The sequence below is a fragment of the Rutilus rutilus genome, assembly GCF_951802725.1.
Source record: "Rutilus rutilus genome assembly, chromosome: 1".
Classification (NCBI taxonomy): Eukaryota; Metazoa; Chordata; class Actinopteri; order Cypriniformes; family Leuciscidae; genus Rutilus; species Rutilus rutilus.
This window is the reverse complement of record NC_140209.1, coordinates 40091946-40106348: the sequence shown is the minus strand read 5'-3', so window position 1 is coordinate 40106348 and position 14403 is coordinate 40091946. Positions and strand designations below refer to the sequence as shown.

At 37.8% G+C, this 14403-nt stretch overlaps 1 protein-coding gene across 1 annotated transcript; it reads left to right on the top strand.

Moving 5' to 3' along the window:
• The first annotated feature begins 552 nt into the window (after positions 1-552).
• On the top strand, positions 553-5406 carry cdk5r1a (cyclin dependent kinase 5, regulatory subunit 1a (p35)). Its single transcript, XM_084386162.1, has 2 exons — positions 553-1078; positions 1740-5406. Exon 2 carries the CDS (start codon positions 1777-1779, stop codon positions 2689-2691), a length of 915 nt encoding a protein of 304 aa, XP_084242288.1. The 5' UTR covers positions 553-1078; positions 1740-1776; the 3' UTR covers positions 2692-5406.
• Positions 5407-14403: the final 8997 nt, after the last annotated feature.

Below are 14403 nucleotides of genomic sequence, written 5' to 3'. Positions count from 1 at the left end.
TCTTTATTTGATTGCTGTTTCATCAATGACTTGATTAGCTTATATTAACGCAAATAAGTGAAACTGCAAAACGTTCAGATTGGTATAAAAAACGATTGCTTTTTAAACTATTAAAAAAGTCCGAGCAGGGTGATTGGATAAGCATGAGAGATTGAGAGAGTGTGTGAGTGGGTGTGAGAGAGAGATCAGGGGGGGTGGGGTTGCCCATTCATGTCTGCGCAACACTGAGGTCTACAAAGCCTCGGCGACATTACTGCACATCAGGATTGAAGTTAATCTGTCTCGAGCGTTCAGTGTGTGAGACTTTCCACACTTTCTGGATCTTGATTAAAGATTATAATCTGCCAACAGCTGGCATTTCATGTAAAGACAGGGCGTGTGAAGTTCAATTATAGCGATTCCTATAGCTTAACCATGAAAGGTAGACGACCTTATGGTCAAGCTTAGGAATCGCTATAAAAGATGCTGGTGTTGTGGTGAGCGATTTCAGAGCACACATGATGGACGGCATGGACAGATAACTAGAGGGAGTTCAGCCACTGCCAAGTTCCCACCCATCTGAGATTCAGCATCACCAAGAGAGGCCAATGCCTTTCTCTCTCTAAAATATTAATAAATAGCGGTCAATGAACGCAATTCATCGCATTTACTTAAGGATTAGTCTGACACGGACTTTTATTTTTAAGCTTTTCCAGTTATATTCAAACCTAGTCTGTTCACCCGCCTGCGCAGTTCAACAAGATCACCGGCTGGCAGATGTGAAACAGACCCGAGATTTATTGTGATGAAAGGGACACGACAGAATTGCCATCGAGGGTTTATTTGGGAAGACGTGGCGTGCATCCTGGGAAGTAACCTTAGCAACCGGAGAATCCTGAACACCCTGCATATTTGCTTTACGTAGAAGCATTATTTCATCGCTGACGTCCCCCTTTCAGCACCTTGGACAACGACGAGCACGTTTCACAGTGCGACACTCTGAGAAAAACGGGATAATCGACGGATATTTCTACATTTACCGATTCTTCTTCTTCTGTATCTACGTTTATCGCCGCGAGGAAGACGCATTGATTAGCAGGTAACCAACATTTATGTTTATAAACCATATTGAATCAAATTAACTTAATTTCAAAAACGCTTTTAAAGGGTTCGCTCTTAATAGTTCACAAAATGTGAAAAACTCAATTGTTCGAGCCAGTCATTATAAAGATGCTATCTTGATTTACGACATGTAATTTTGTCTGAACCGTGATGTTCTCATTACCTCGTGTTGACCCACTAAATATTTCGAATAGCTTTATAAATGATGAGGTCATAAACGACTTAAAGCTTAAATGTAGAAATATTCATTATTCACATTTCCAACACGTACTGAGAGGGATTTTCCTTGCAAATGGATATGAATTGGGAATGAATGTGTTTACATTCTAGCCTTCCATTTTGAAGCTAAGATGGATGCTTTCGCATATTCTGCTGAATCTTCTGGTGAATCGGATACCAGGGGTTCAGTTCATTAAAACAGGGAAATCGATAATAAAAAAAACAATTTTACGATTTTTAAATTTGTACATACATAGGCCTATATTATAGAATATAGCATAGAGAGAAATGCTTATGTTTTGCATGTGTGTATGTTGTGTTTAAATGGTGATGGTGGTTTCATCAAAATCATTACTTATTTAGATGAAATACTATTGTATCACTAAACATTCATATTTATTTATTTCTTTTATGGACAGATTCCATATCTAAAGACCCTGTAATAATCAAGGCAAAATGGGAACTGTTCTCTCAGTCTCCCCGAGCTACCGAAAGGCAGGCCTGTTTGATGAAATACCACCCAATTATACAGCTGTGCAAAACAGTAAAAACGCCAAGGACAAGAGCCTGAAACGGCAGTCGCTCATCAATATCCTGCCGTGGAAGCGCATAGTGGCGGCTTCGGCCAAGAGGAAAGGCTCTAAGAAGCTGGCGTCGGGCGACAGTCAAGATGAAGAGAGCGTGGGCACCCTCAACAGCCAAAACCTGAAGAAGTCCCAGTCCTGTGCCAATCTCTCCGGCTTAACGCAGGAGCCGACCGTGAGCTCCATACCCACATCGAAAACTACGGCCAATGTGGCCTCCACCGCGAAGAGGACCTCGATCACTGGATCGGTGGGTCAAGCGACCAACGCTGGCACACCCAAAAGAGTGATCGTGCAGGCTTCCACCAGTGAGCTTCTGAGAAGTCTGGGCGAGTTCCTGTGCCGACGCTGCTACCGACTGAAGCGCCTCTCTCCCGCCGACCCTGTTCTGTGGCTGCGCAGCGTGGACCGGTCCCTTCTGCTGCAAGGTTGGCAGGACCAGGGCTTCATCACCCCAGCTAACGTGGTCTTCCTCTATATGCTCTGCCGCGAGGTCATTTCGGGCGAGGTGTCCAGCGAACGCGAGCTGCAGGCCGAGCTGCTCACTTGCCTCTACCTGTCCTACTCCTACATGGGAAACGAGATTTCCTACCCGCTCAAGCCCTTCCTGGTGGAGACGGATAAGGATGCCTTTTGGAATCGCAGTCTGGCGATCATCAACCGCATGAGTAGCAAAATGCTCCAGCTTAACTCTGACCCGCATTACTTCACACAGGTTTTCGCTGACCTGAAAAACGAAATTCAAAAGGAGGAGGACAGCCGGCTACTTATCGGCCTGGATCGATAAGTGAGCCGTTTGTGCATAAACAGGAAAAACTGTGCATAAAAAGGTTTTGTGCACAGAAAAAAAGAAGTTTTTTTTAAAACAAAAACTTTAGTGTTATTATTAGTATTAAAAAGCATAGATTTTGAAGCTTATTTGTAGCAATGAATGCGATTGGATCAGCCATTCTAAACCCGTAAGGTCTGACCAAGATGCAGGACAACACCTTGCCAGCCAACAATGTGTTCTTTGACTGGTCGTGTGGCGTTTCTGAGGTCAGTGAATCAACTGCAGGATATTCCCGAATGGGCAGCATGTTGACCTTTCCAAGTGATTCCATCCAAACATGAACATGAGCAGCAGTTTTTATGAGTCCCAATAAAAATGGCGGCATTAATTGAAAAGCTCAGCTTGTGCTGTATTCTTACAGCTTAGTATTAGTTAAAAACGAGAGGCAAGTTTGCAACGCTTTCAAAATTATACAAACCAAAGACTCTAGTTTGACTTTACATTCACATAAATCCTACACAGATACATGAGGACCATGAACTGCTGCTCTTGCATGGCATCACTTTTTCAACATGTTATGTTTGTTTAGCATATCTTAGTGGCCTTCAAGAAGGTCTGGGTCTTAAACTGCTGCAGGTTCAAGGCCATTTCATGAGGTGGTCTGTACAAACGTACATCAGTTGTTGTTGTTAACGACATTCTATATTAAGGAAATAGATGATGATATATGAGCTAAAATGATTTGTGATGAAGAACCGACTGCACTGCTTCCAACAGAACAGAATCTTTCACCTCGAGAAGGAGACAGTTTTCCATGTTGCGCTACCTATTGGCATCGTGAAAAGAACCGAAATCTCTAATGGGACACAAACAAATAGAGAGGTAGATATTTTATGTATTTTCAACAGCAAGTGCTGTATGTTCTTATACGGGTGTTAATGCATGCTTCTTGACCAACCACACACCTTTTAAAAGATCTTTGTTTTATGATTTGATGGTCACAATGTTTTGTATGATGTTCTTTTGGACAGTGTTCCAAAAATGATGTGCCATAAAAGTTCTAAAAGTCAGCCAGAAGTACACTAAGCTCGTGTAGCCTTCTCATTAGGAAAGGGATATTTTATAAGGAGCAAAGGAGAAGAGACATTATGGAAAGACTTGAGCAGGGGACATTCAATGTTACAAATATTTTGTTTAAAAAAGAAAGAAAATATTGCTTTTATTATTAGAAACTTGCCATTGCTTTCAGTCCATTATAGGTCTGGAGTACTATTTTCATAATAATTATGCATAAAAACAAAAACAGTTATTTTAAAAACACAAAATGCCCTTAAATACATATCAGACAAAAGCTCTAAAAGATGGTGCGAAACAAAATAGTGCTAGGGTCATGTGCAAAATAAACTATAAATAATGTTGTCACAGTTTTAAGTTTAAAAGAACTCACAAAAATGTTCATTTTGCTCAACAAGCTTCTTTGTTATTTTCTTTTCTGTATTTGTATGCCGTCTCGCAAAATTTGAGAAGCCTGCTTTGATTTATGCACAATTTTACATGTTATGACACATTGCAAACCAGTGTTAACTGTAGATATGTTGCTGATGAGTCGTTTTGAAGTGATGTAATTAGTAATCATCTTGAGAACGAGGTGCTGTCCTTCCTGTGAACGAGAGATACATGTTCATCAGCATTTCTCCATGCATTGCTCACTATTCAAGCTTAATATGTGACTTGAAGACGAGCACAGTTTTTGTTAAAGATGATCAACAGTGATTAAAGAGGGAGACTTTAAAGCAGTTCACAGGTGTAATATTAACATTTACAAAGAGGCGCTTAAATAGATTTTTGAGAGTCTTAAGAGGCCTCTATAAAAAAACCAAATGTGACATGTAAGATACTAAGATTAGTTACCTGGATACACACAAACTGATCAAGTCAATTTAGATGGCAGGTCGTCTGTGACCTGATTGCACTACGTTTAGCAATATGCACAATTGAAGTTTAAAGATCAATGACAGACAAAAGCTAACAGACAACAGTCTTTAAATCCATTTATTTGTCTTTTGTCTGTTAAATAGTTTTTCTCTGTTTCGATATGGGATCATTTACACGCAAGACTATTTACATATTTCTGATCATTTTCTGATGACAACGCATTCACATTTATCCCCCATATTTTGTGTCTGGCCTCATTCTGATAAAACACTGGTGCTAATAATGCAAAGATCACGTTTTACCCATGACAAGAGCCTTCTCATTGGTTAGCTGAATGTAGTGAAGTTCTGTACATATAGGGCAACAATGACTGTACATGCGTTGATGCTACTACAACAAATGGCTCCATTGGTAGAATGGGTTACTGGATGTGATGATAACTGACTGTCACAGTAAAGGTTTGAAGGAGGGCTATACAGCAACTTTGTTCTTGACATAGATAGCCTAATAAAAGAGGCAAAATTGTGTTATTATGTTTCATACATTTTTTGTGGTTGATGTAACAATCTTCAACAAGAAAAAAACTGTATAGCAACAAAGAGACTGAAATATGAATTTCTCTTTTCCTTATGTTTCACGTTGTGTGAATTTTGTTGATCAAAATGAAACAAAAAAGTGTATCTATGATATATTTAAAGAAGCAATCTGTTATATGGGTGTGTATGAATATGAGTTTGTGCAATGACTTTGGTCAACTCTTCTATCTACTTTATATAAAAATGTGCATTTGCAAGCAAAAACATTGATTATGTGTCTTTGTTTTCTGTTTTATATGCCTGATCTACATGCACAACATAATTCATTTCTCGCGCACACACACACACACACACACACACACACATACATACTCTCGTGCAAATTATATTTCAAGGAACAAAAGACAAGGAAATCACTCTCTGCTCTTGACTGAAAAGCTTTTGTAACTTTAATAATGATTATTTTTTATTTCATTTATACAGTGAAGATTATGCAAAGTTATTTGACATTTGATTACTTTATTCAGTTTCTGTACCTAAAAACTATTGTTAGACACCTGAAAAACCTGAAAAGCACTGTTTATTTTATTTGTGCTATTGCTTGTAGTTTTATTATTTGTTTTTATTTTCTTTATTTTCATTTGACAGTATTTTTCCCTGAACATTGCACATACCGAACCATACCGAAACTATGACCCTAAAACCACGACAAAAACTGAACCGTGAGTAATTTGAACTTTTGTAACAGCCTATGAATGCTATATATACAGTGCCGCCTCTGCTCTGCTACCTGTAGAACTAGGAATTTGCGGTTATTGCATACCAAACGGCCTTAACCCTCTGGTGCTCCTTATTTGGGTGTAGCACTTGTTATCGTGGCCGATTTGTAGATTTTACACACAAAAATTGACCGAAGAGCACCAGGGGGTGTATTCCTGTCACCTCAACAGGCACAATTGCAAAATATTTACTCTGTGGCTTACCTGTAAGCATGAAATTATGTTGATACAATGGACAAGTTAAAAGTGAAGTGTGCAGTTTCTGTACTACTACTACAAAATGATCAGGCCTACTGTTTACTAGTCTCAGCCTAGACGTCACGCCCACGGACTGCTGGCTAAATGTGGCACACAAAATTGGAAACACTTCAGGAGTTTCAAAGTCGTCATCTGATTGGTTGAATTCTACAGGATTTCCAGGAGATATATGTGTCGCGTTCTTTAATGGTCCGCCAGGAAACAAAGATGATGTATATACCTGTACATAGATGCCTTATTAGCCACTGTTTCTATCATGGGTCACTATACATAAGCCGTTCACCGTATGGGAACAGTCACAGCCGGTCCGTGAACAATCGAGAGCGAGTTGTGTTTTACGGTCTGCAGCCGTAGTTAGACGCATGATTATCTACATCTACTAACACGACATTAAAAAGTTCCTATGGTAAAAGTAAAAACATTAAAATAGTACCATTAAATACCTGTAATATTGAATATATAAAAACACAAACCAACACAATCTCACCTGTGAAAGGTTATCCCATTTCTTCGGGAAATTAAATCTCGGCGGTTTCACAACCAGAAGCTGCGCAATGTTGCGGCATCATTGATTCTTACTGTGAGTGATTAGACTAGACGGATTTCAGAAAAATGGCCTTCTATAAGAAGTGAGGAGCATTTATGGGTACAAGTCGGGAACCGGCCTACCTTACATATTTCAAGGGTGCTGAGTCCAAAAAAACTGGTTCCCAAGCGAAATTTTGAGTTTTTTACCTTCTAATTTGCATATCAAAATGGCCGCTAAATTGCCTATCTTGCTCAGTCGTTGGACCATTTTCCCCTAGTTATTTTGTAAGTAGGCAATCAAGATGAGGAAATTAAGTTTCTAGATCGATAGTAAAGGGTCAGAGCAAAGATATAATGGAGGCTCACTGCCTTTTTTATGTATATATATATGCAAAAAATTAAATTAAGTGAAATTAAGCATTATTTGTGTAATTTTTTTAAGGCCGACATACATATTCAATCAATATCACTCTTAAATGTTCCCAGCATATATATGATATGTGATGTATTCCATATTACATAATAACTAAGAAAAACACCATTGCAAGTTGTCTGAGATTTCATTTTTTTATGCAAATTAAGGCGAGACACTACAGGTGAATAGGGTAAAAATTTTAACTAGCAGATATCACCATGAAACTTTCACAGTTGATTACCTACATTAAGATGAGAAAAAAATGTATTACAAGTTTTCTGTAATTTAATGTTTAAATATGCAAATTAGGCAATATCTAATCAAGTATGCACTAATTTGCATATATATAAAAAAAAACGAAATCTGAGTATTGGATAAAGCCAGGTTAAAAATAATTTTTTCATTGTGTTCACATATTAGATGGGAAAAAAATTACAGAGGGATTTATGGATATCTACTTTTGTTATCCTGTAAATCAGAAAATACTGTCAATAGCCTTAAAAAAATGATTTTCGCCATGTTTTTTGGAATAAAATGTTATATAAATCAGGCTAGGAATAATATATTTACAAATCCCTCTGTAAATGTCTTCATAATATAACTAGGTACAAGACTGGAAAGTTTGGTGTATAGGTGCTACTGAAGTGGAGCGTCATCCATGTGGTTTCCTTAGTCTGCTTCCGAAGCCTTCACCGGCCCCAAGCAGGACGACGGCACCGCCCGTCTCCGCCCCTTAGCCGGCCAAAACGCCAGGCTAAGCAGCACTCCTGAGATGGGCAGCTTGGAGTTAGGGCTTAGTTCTTCTCAGGAGCTGGTAGCAGGACCACTCCTTCTTTTTTTTTTCTAAGAACTGATGCCCCTTCCTCCGAGCCCCAAGAGGCCATGGATGGCAGTGTGCGACGCTTAACCCCCTTATGGAAGAACTGTGACAAATAGAGCTTACCAGTATCAACTAAATGCTGGATTGTCTAAACTATGTGAAGTTTGCGGCATGAACTCTTTAAAATACGTCCAAGAGTTTTACACACCGGTCTGTGTGTAGGGACATCGACGTTACATTTTCATGCCCCTAAACATGATGTGCTGTGGAACCAAAAGAACTGTGATTGGTTGCTTTACATTTCAGTCAGAAGGCCTCTGGGCAGTCCTTGGTCAATGAAAGCTATGGAGTCCAGACCTTCTGTCTTCAGTCTGAAAGGTCTGGCTACCCAAGACTAAGGCTGTGTCTGAAATTACCCCATACCCTTAAACAGGGCACTATTTGAGGGGACAGACATTTGTAGTGGTGTCTGAAACCATAGTGGACGTTATCAAGTGCACTCATTCAATCCCACAATGCAACAACAAGTAAACAACCGACGTATGCTCAACGGCTAGAGGATACCCATAATGCACTGTGAGAGTAGCGCGTCAAATGAATTTCCGCATCTGACCAGAATATGGTGCCCGCAGCGGAATCATCTAACGTTATCCATCCATTTTCCAAACCGCTGGTCCAATGTGGCAACAGGGTAATATCATACAGTTATCCATTTTTATTTGATTATTAAATTGTTTAATTAAGGTTTATACGTGCAAGTTTCCATGACAGAGTTCAAGATAAATATTGTCACTACTACTGGAGCTGCCAGTTTGCTAAGTAGGCTATCCGAATTCACTCACTCACCTTTCATTTACACCTTCAAGTGGACTGTATTAGTGGAGCAATGTAGGGAATAGTGAATGAGGGTATAGAGGGGCGATAGCTTGGACACTGTAAGCCAGCTGTTAAAACATCCAGCTGTTCCTAAATATCCCTACCATGTGCACACTGCAGGACACAGATGGAACTGCAGACACATCAAAGAGACGCACAACAGAATCATGGAGCAATAACTGTCACAGCAGATCCGGCACAGACATATAGCAAACTCATCATCTTGAAAGTAGAACAATTCAGTTTTACATGTATTAACAATGTATTTTATTAAGCATAAAAATGATTTTCATATAATATGAATGTATGTAACATATTTATTGTTAAATGTTGAGCGTTGACCATTTGTGTATTATGCAATAAGTGGCCAGCAGGTGGCACTCAAACTGCATGTGTTGCAGCCTCAACAGAAAAATCCACAAAATTCCGCAATGTTTTCTCTATACTGCCGGGCGTGGTGGTATGGCTAAAATAATCAGAAATGTGATGTCTAATAGCAGATCTATTTGCTAGACTGTAATGTATTTATATAATACCATGCACCTTCGTTGTCAAATCTGACTCAGTCTATCAATCAACGACGTTTCAATTCCATTCAAACTCTGTCTCTGTCTGTGTTTAGTGTCAGTGAGACAGATACAGTGTCTGAAAAGATACGTTTTTGCATGTAGAGGTTCTTTTGGAGAGATTTATGGAAAAATGGAGTCCTCATAATGAAATAATTTTTTCCTCATTACTCAATGCTGTAGTCAATTCTGAATTATTGAACCGATAAATTACTAGAGGAAAATGTGTGTCCCTGCAAGACTTTAGGGCTTGGTAAAATTGTCTGTAATTAACATTTTCTAATTATTCTGTCCTTGTTATTCTGTTTAAATCTTCAAAACAACTTTGTTTATTTAAATTAACACGCTAAACGCTTTGTATAATTGTCCTTATACAGCCATGACTTTTGAACACACACAAAATAATATTATGGATTCACTAGCCTTTCAACACAATTATCCTAAAGCACCAGATTATCAAGAGAAAATAGATGAGGTGTGAAAGGAATTCATTTTCACTGCACACTCTATCACAGGCTGGGGTCTGTTTCTCTGAGGCTTGAGTTCCCACAGTTGTTTATACAATTTTGTCTGACAGTAATTGAGAGACAGACTGTGATCAATAACAGAAAACCTTGGATGTGACAAGCTCTGCCTGCATTTTACAACAGATTATCAGCATAGTTTCCTTTATCAGTACACTCAAGTTGCACCGTTGGATTTTTTTTTTCCTCATTCCAGAATGTTGAAATGTTAACACACCACTGAGAGTAGAATAAGCCATGGCAAAGTTAAATTTTACTGTCATTTAAGAAATGTTCAGACACATTTATCAAATATTTATGAGAATGTCATATTTTAGCTTTATTTTGAGGCCATTGCTTATGCAATTTGATGGCTACCAAGACCTTGTTGCCCTCTAAATTGACACACACAAAAAAAAATGTTTTTCTTCACAGGTGCATGGAGCCGAGCAAATATGGAAACCGAGCAAGATTCAGTACAGAGAAGTCTATCAAAACATTTGTTTTATTTTCTGGATTGCATCGTGCAAAAAAGATCTTTGTCTTATATGCATTTTTGGCAATAATTGAATACATGTAATATTCTGTCATGCATGCTAATTATCAGACTCTCTTGGAGCTCCAACTGTGATAGAGTTGTGATAATTAATTTCAGATGATGACCCCTAATTGTTAATTTATCAAGAAAAGGGTGAATGTTTGTTGCAGAGTGAACACTGACAAAAAGCTGGTTGCCAACCGCCATAGAAAAAGAAGAAGAAGAAGAAGAAGAAGAAGAAGAAGAAGAAGAAGAGTGAACACTGAAGATAGCAATGTGCTAAAATGTTTTCTCCTGTGTGTTCATTTGTTTTTAATTAACTTTGCACTTTTTGCACGATGCAATCCAGAAAATATATATATATATTTTATAGACTTCCGCATGCGGCCAGCCACCTTCTTGCTCGTTTACCATATTTAAGCACTCAGAGAAATATGTAAATCTGGTTTAACCCTTCTTTATTAAGACATGGTGTGATTTCAATATGGTTCACATTTATTTGGTCTGCTGTCGCTGCTTCACAGTTTCATTCCACAATAAATTGACATCCATAACACAAGCTCATGAAATAACAATGATACACTGCAATAAACTTGACATTTGGGCAGTTGCTAAAAAATTGCTTGCCAATGTGTTAAGTTTTCAAAACCCTTAATATCACAACAGATCATCAAGTGCACATTTCATCATATTTTCAATTGTGTTAGGGCAATACTCAAAATCACAAAGAACCCTTTTCACTATACATAATAAGTGTTTCATCTAGGCTATATAAATGTTTCATTTACAGTGATTCCCTCTTACTATCAAACTTTTAATTTGCATCTCTTCTTATTTGTCTATCATTTAATCCAACTGATCTTAATGGTTTATCAATTAATCATTTGGTACATCCAGACATAGATTCTAATTCTATAGATATAGGTTCTGTAAAATCTATGTTCTTCTCATATATTGCAATAATCTTGCTGCAGTGAAAGCATGAAGTCAGGTTTTGAAAGAATGATTAATTGTGTAACAAGTGTGATCAGTTTGGATTTTTGTACTAAGAGTACTTGTGGAAATAGTACCAAAGTCAATAAAAAGTCTTTTATAAGAGTATTTCTCTTATAATTAATATTACGCAATAGTATCTCATTTTGTAGTCTATAATATTCAAACTAAGTAAAATGATTCCTTGAGCTAAAGGGGTTTTGAATTAAAGTCTTTCTTTTGTAGCCTATAGCTCTGCTTTTCTCAACATGACAACAAAAAGCGGGTACATTATCTGTGACTCATACACCTTCAGAATTCTCATCTGCCCAGACCAGACTCTCAAAACTATCAGAGCACATCTGGCATGTACTTTTGAAAAGAAAAAAAAAAACAGGTTGGCATCTGCTACGTGATCTTGCATGTTGAGACAAGTTAGTGAGTAAATCAAGCAGCCTTTACACAGCATGTTCTGATTCTAATCACTGACTGTGTATCCTGAGGACACCTAACAAGAAAGAATAATCCCACAAGTCTAATTACTGTTTGTTGACTTGGTGATATGTTAGGACATTTTAGTGAGGTTAACAGATGAATGGTCTACAACATGAGCACTTAATGTTAAGTGTATTTCACACATTACAAATAATAACAGCAAAAAAATTCAATTCAAAAGCATACGGAGCAGTCTGCATACACAGATCGGGCCGCGCAGCGCCGCTTCAAGTCGAACACACATAAAAAGACATCTGCTGCATTCAAAATCGCATACTTCCCTACTATAGCTAGTAGGCAAAAAACAGTAGGCCTAGGTGCATCCCAATTCACGTAGGGGAGAGCGGGGCACAGTTTGACTTTCTCAGTTTGTGTAAATACTTAGGGTTCAGAGTATTTATTTTTTCCCACATTAATTTCCCACATGTCTAATACAATTATGTGGTTTTGTTTTATTAATACAGAGTATACTTTTTTCTTGATATACCCTGGAAGAATGGAAGTGAAATGTGACAGCATGCCCCATAGGTGGGGTGCATTGTAACATGTGAGGGGCATATTGTAACATGACCATATGACAGCTTAAAATGCTATCTGATCTAATAAAAAAATATATACAAGACAAACTAAAATATTTTCTCAATAAAATACAATTTTCACATTACATAGTTTTTCATATAAAATAATGGCATTTTTTTATAATTAAAAATAAAGTCATTTTTGAGTTTGACAACGAACACACCGGAAAACACAGCTATACAACATAGTTCAAAACGTAATTATAATGAATCATTTCTGAACATTGACTCTCAGTCTTTATTCACCTTTTTCTCATGTTTTCTCAATAGAATTCATAAAAGTATAGAATAGAATTGCATAGTTTTAATAGGGGCACATTGTAACGCAGTGTTACAACATGCCCCACCCTCACATCTGGGATTTAAACCCTGCTAGTGTCTTCTGCTAGTTAGTGAAGCATTAAAGAACCATATCACCTGTTAAATAACATATTGGAGATTAAAATAATATCAGATTTGTCTAATTTAAAATAAACACCAAAAATAGAGATGAAAAATTAACATAAGAAATTCACTTTTGGTAGGTTAAATAAATGTTCAGTAATATCTTCCAAAGATTTCTGAATTTTGGCGCAATTTTTTTTCTCTATATAGTTTTGATATGGGCTAGTAAATACACTAAGTTTCGTCATGCTAGCATGTGTGGAGGTATTTAAAACAAGGGTGTTACAACTAGTCCCGCATTAGGTTGTGCCCTGCTCTCCCCTACTTATGCCGTATATCTGTGACGTTTTATTTTTTTTTTGTTTTTTTATAAATAGTGCGAGTAGTGTGTTCACACTGAAAATTCCACATAGAAAAACTGCACTTTTAAAGGGATACTCCACTTTTTTCGGAAATAAGCTCATTTTACATCTCCCCCAGAGTTAAACAGTTGAGTTTTACCGTTTTAGAATCCATTCAGACGAACTCCGGTTCTGACGGTACCACTTTTAGCATAGCTTAGCACAGATCATTGATTCTGATGAGTCCAGTAGCATTTCTTTCAAAATGACCAAAGAGTTTCAATATTTTTCCTATTTAAAACTTGACTCTTCTGTAGTTAAACCGTGTACTAAGATCGACGGAAAATGAAAAGTTGCGATTTTCTAGGCTGATATGGCTAGGAACTACTCTCATTCCAGCGTAATAATCAAGGAACTGTGCGGCTGTACCATGAGTGCAGCAGGCGTAATGATATGACGCAGCGCCTGAAAATAGTCCCCAGCTCGGTAACTTCTTCCAACGTGACCGGGACTAAGTTTGTCTAACCTATTAGACCTATTTTTAGGCGCTGCGTCATATCACTACGCCTGCTGCACCCATGGTACAGCCGCACAGTTCCTTGATTATTACGCCGGAATGAGAGTAGTTCCTAGCCATATAGGCTTAGAAAATCGCAACTTTTCATTTTCCGTCGATCTTAGTACACGGTTTAACTACAGAAGAGTCAAGTTTTAAATAGGAAAAATATTGAAACTCTTTGGTCATTTTGAAAGAAATGCTACTGGACTAATCAGAATCAATGATCTGTGCTAAGCTATGCTAAAAGTGGTACCGTCAGAGCCGGAGTTCGGCTGAATGGATTCTAAAACGGTAAAACTCAACTGTTTAACTCTGGGGGAGATGTAAAATGAGCATATTTCCGAAAAAAGTGGAGTATCCCTTTAATACCTGGATGATGCACTTAATTAACAGGGGGAAAAACGCAGTGTGGAATGTTGGACACTTCATGAACTAAACTGTCGCAGCTTTAATTACGTAGCGGAGAGGAGGGGCTATCAGACTCCGATAATTATTGACAAAATTACCCTATAAAATTCATAAACTACACGGATGAGTAGCCTACATGGTGCATAAGTACATAGTGTATAAGTGCATAGCATATATTGTGTCATTTTGGATGCAACTTAGGCCATATATGAGACAAAAGAAGTATGTCACAGTAC

Bases quoted from the DNA above. Each gene is read 5' to 3' on its own strand.
- cdk5r1a (XM_084386162.1), top strand. From the start codon at position 1,777: ATGGGAACTGTTCTCTCAGTCTCCCCGAGCTACCGAAAGGCAGGCCTG.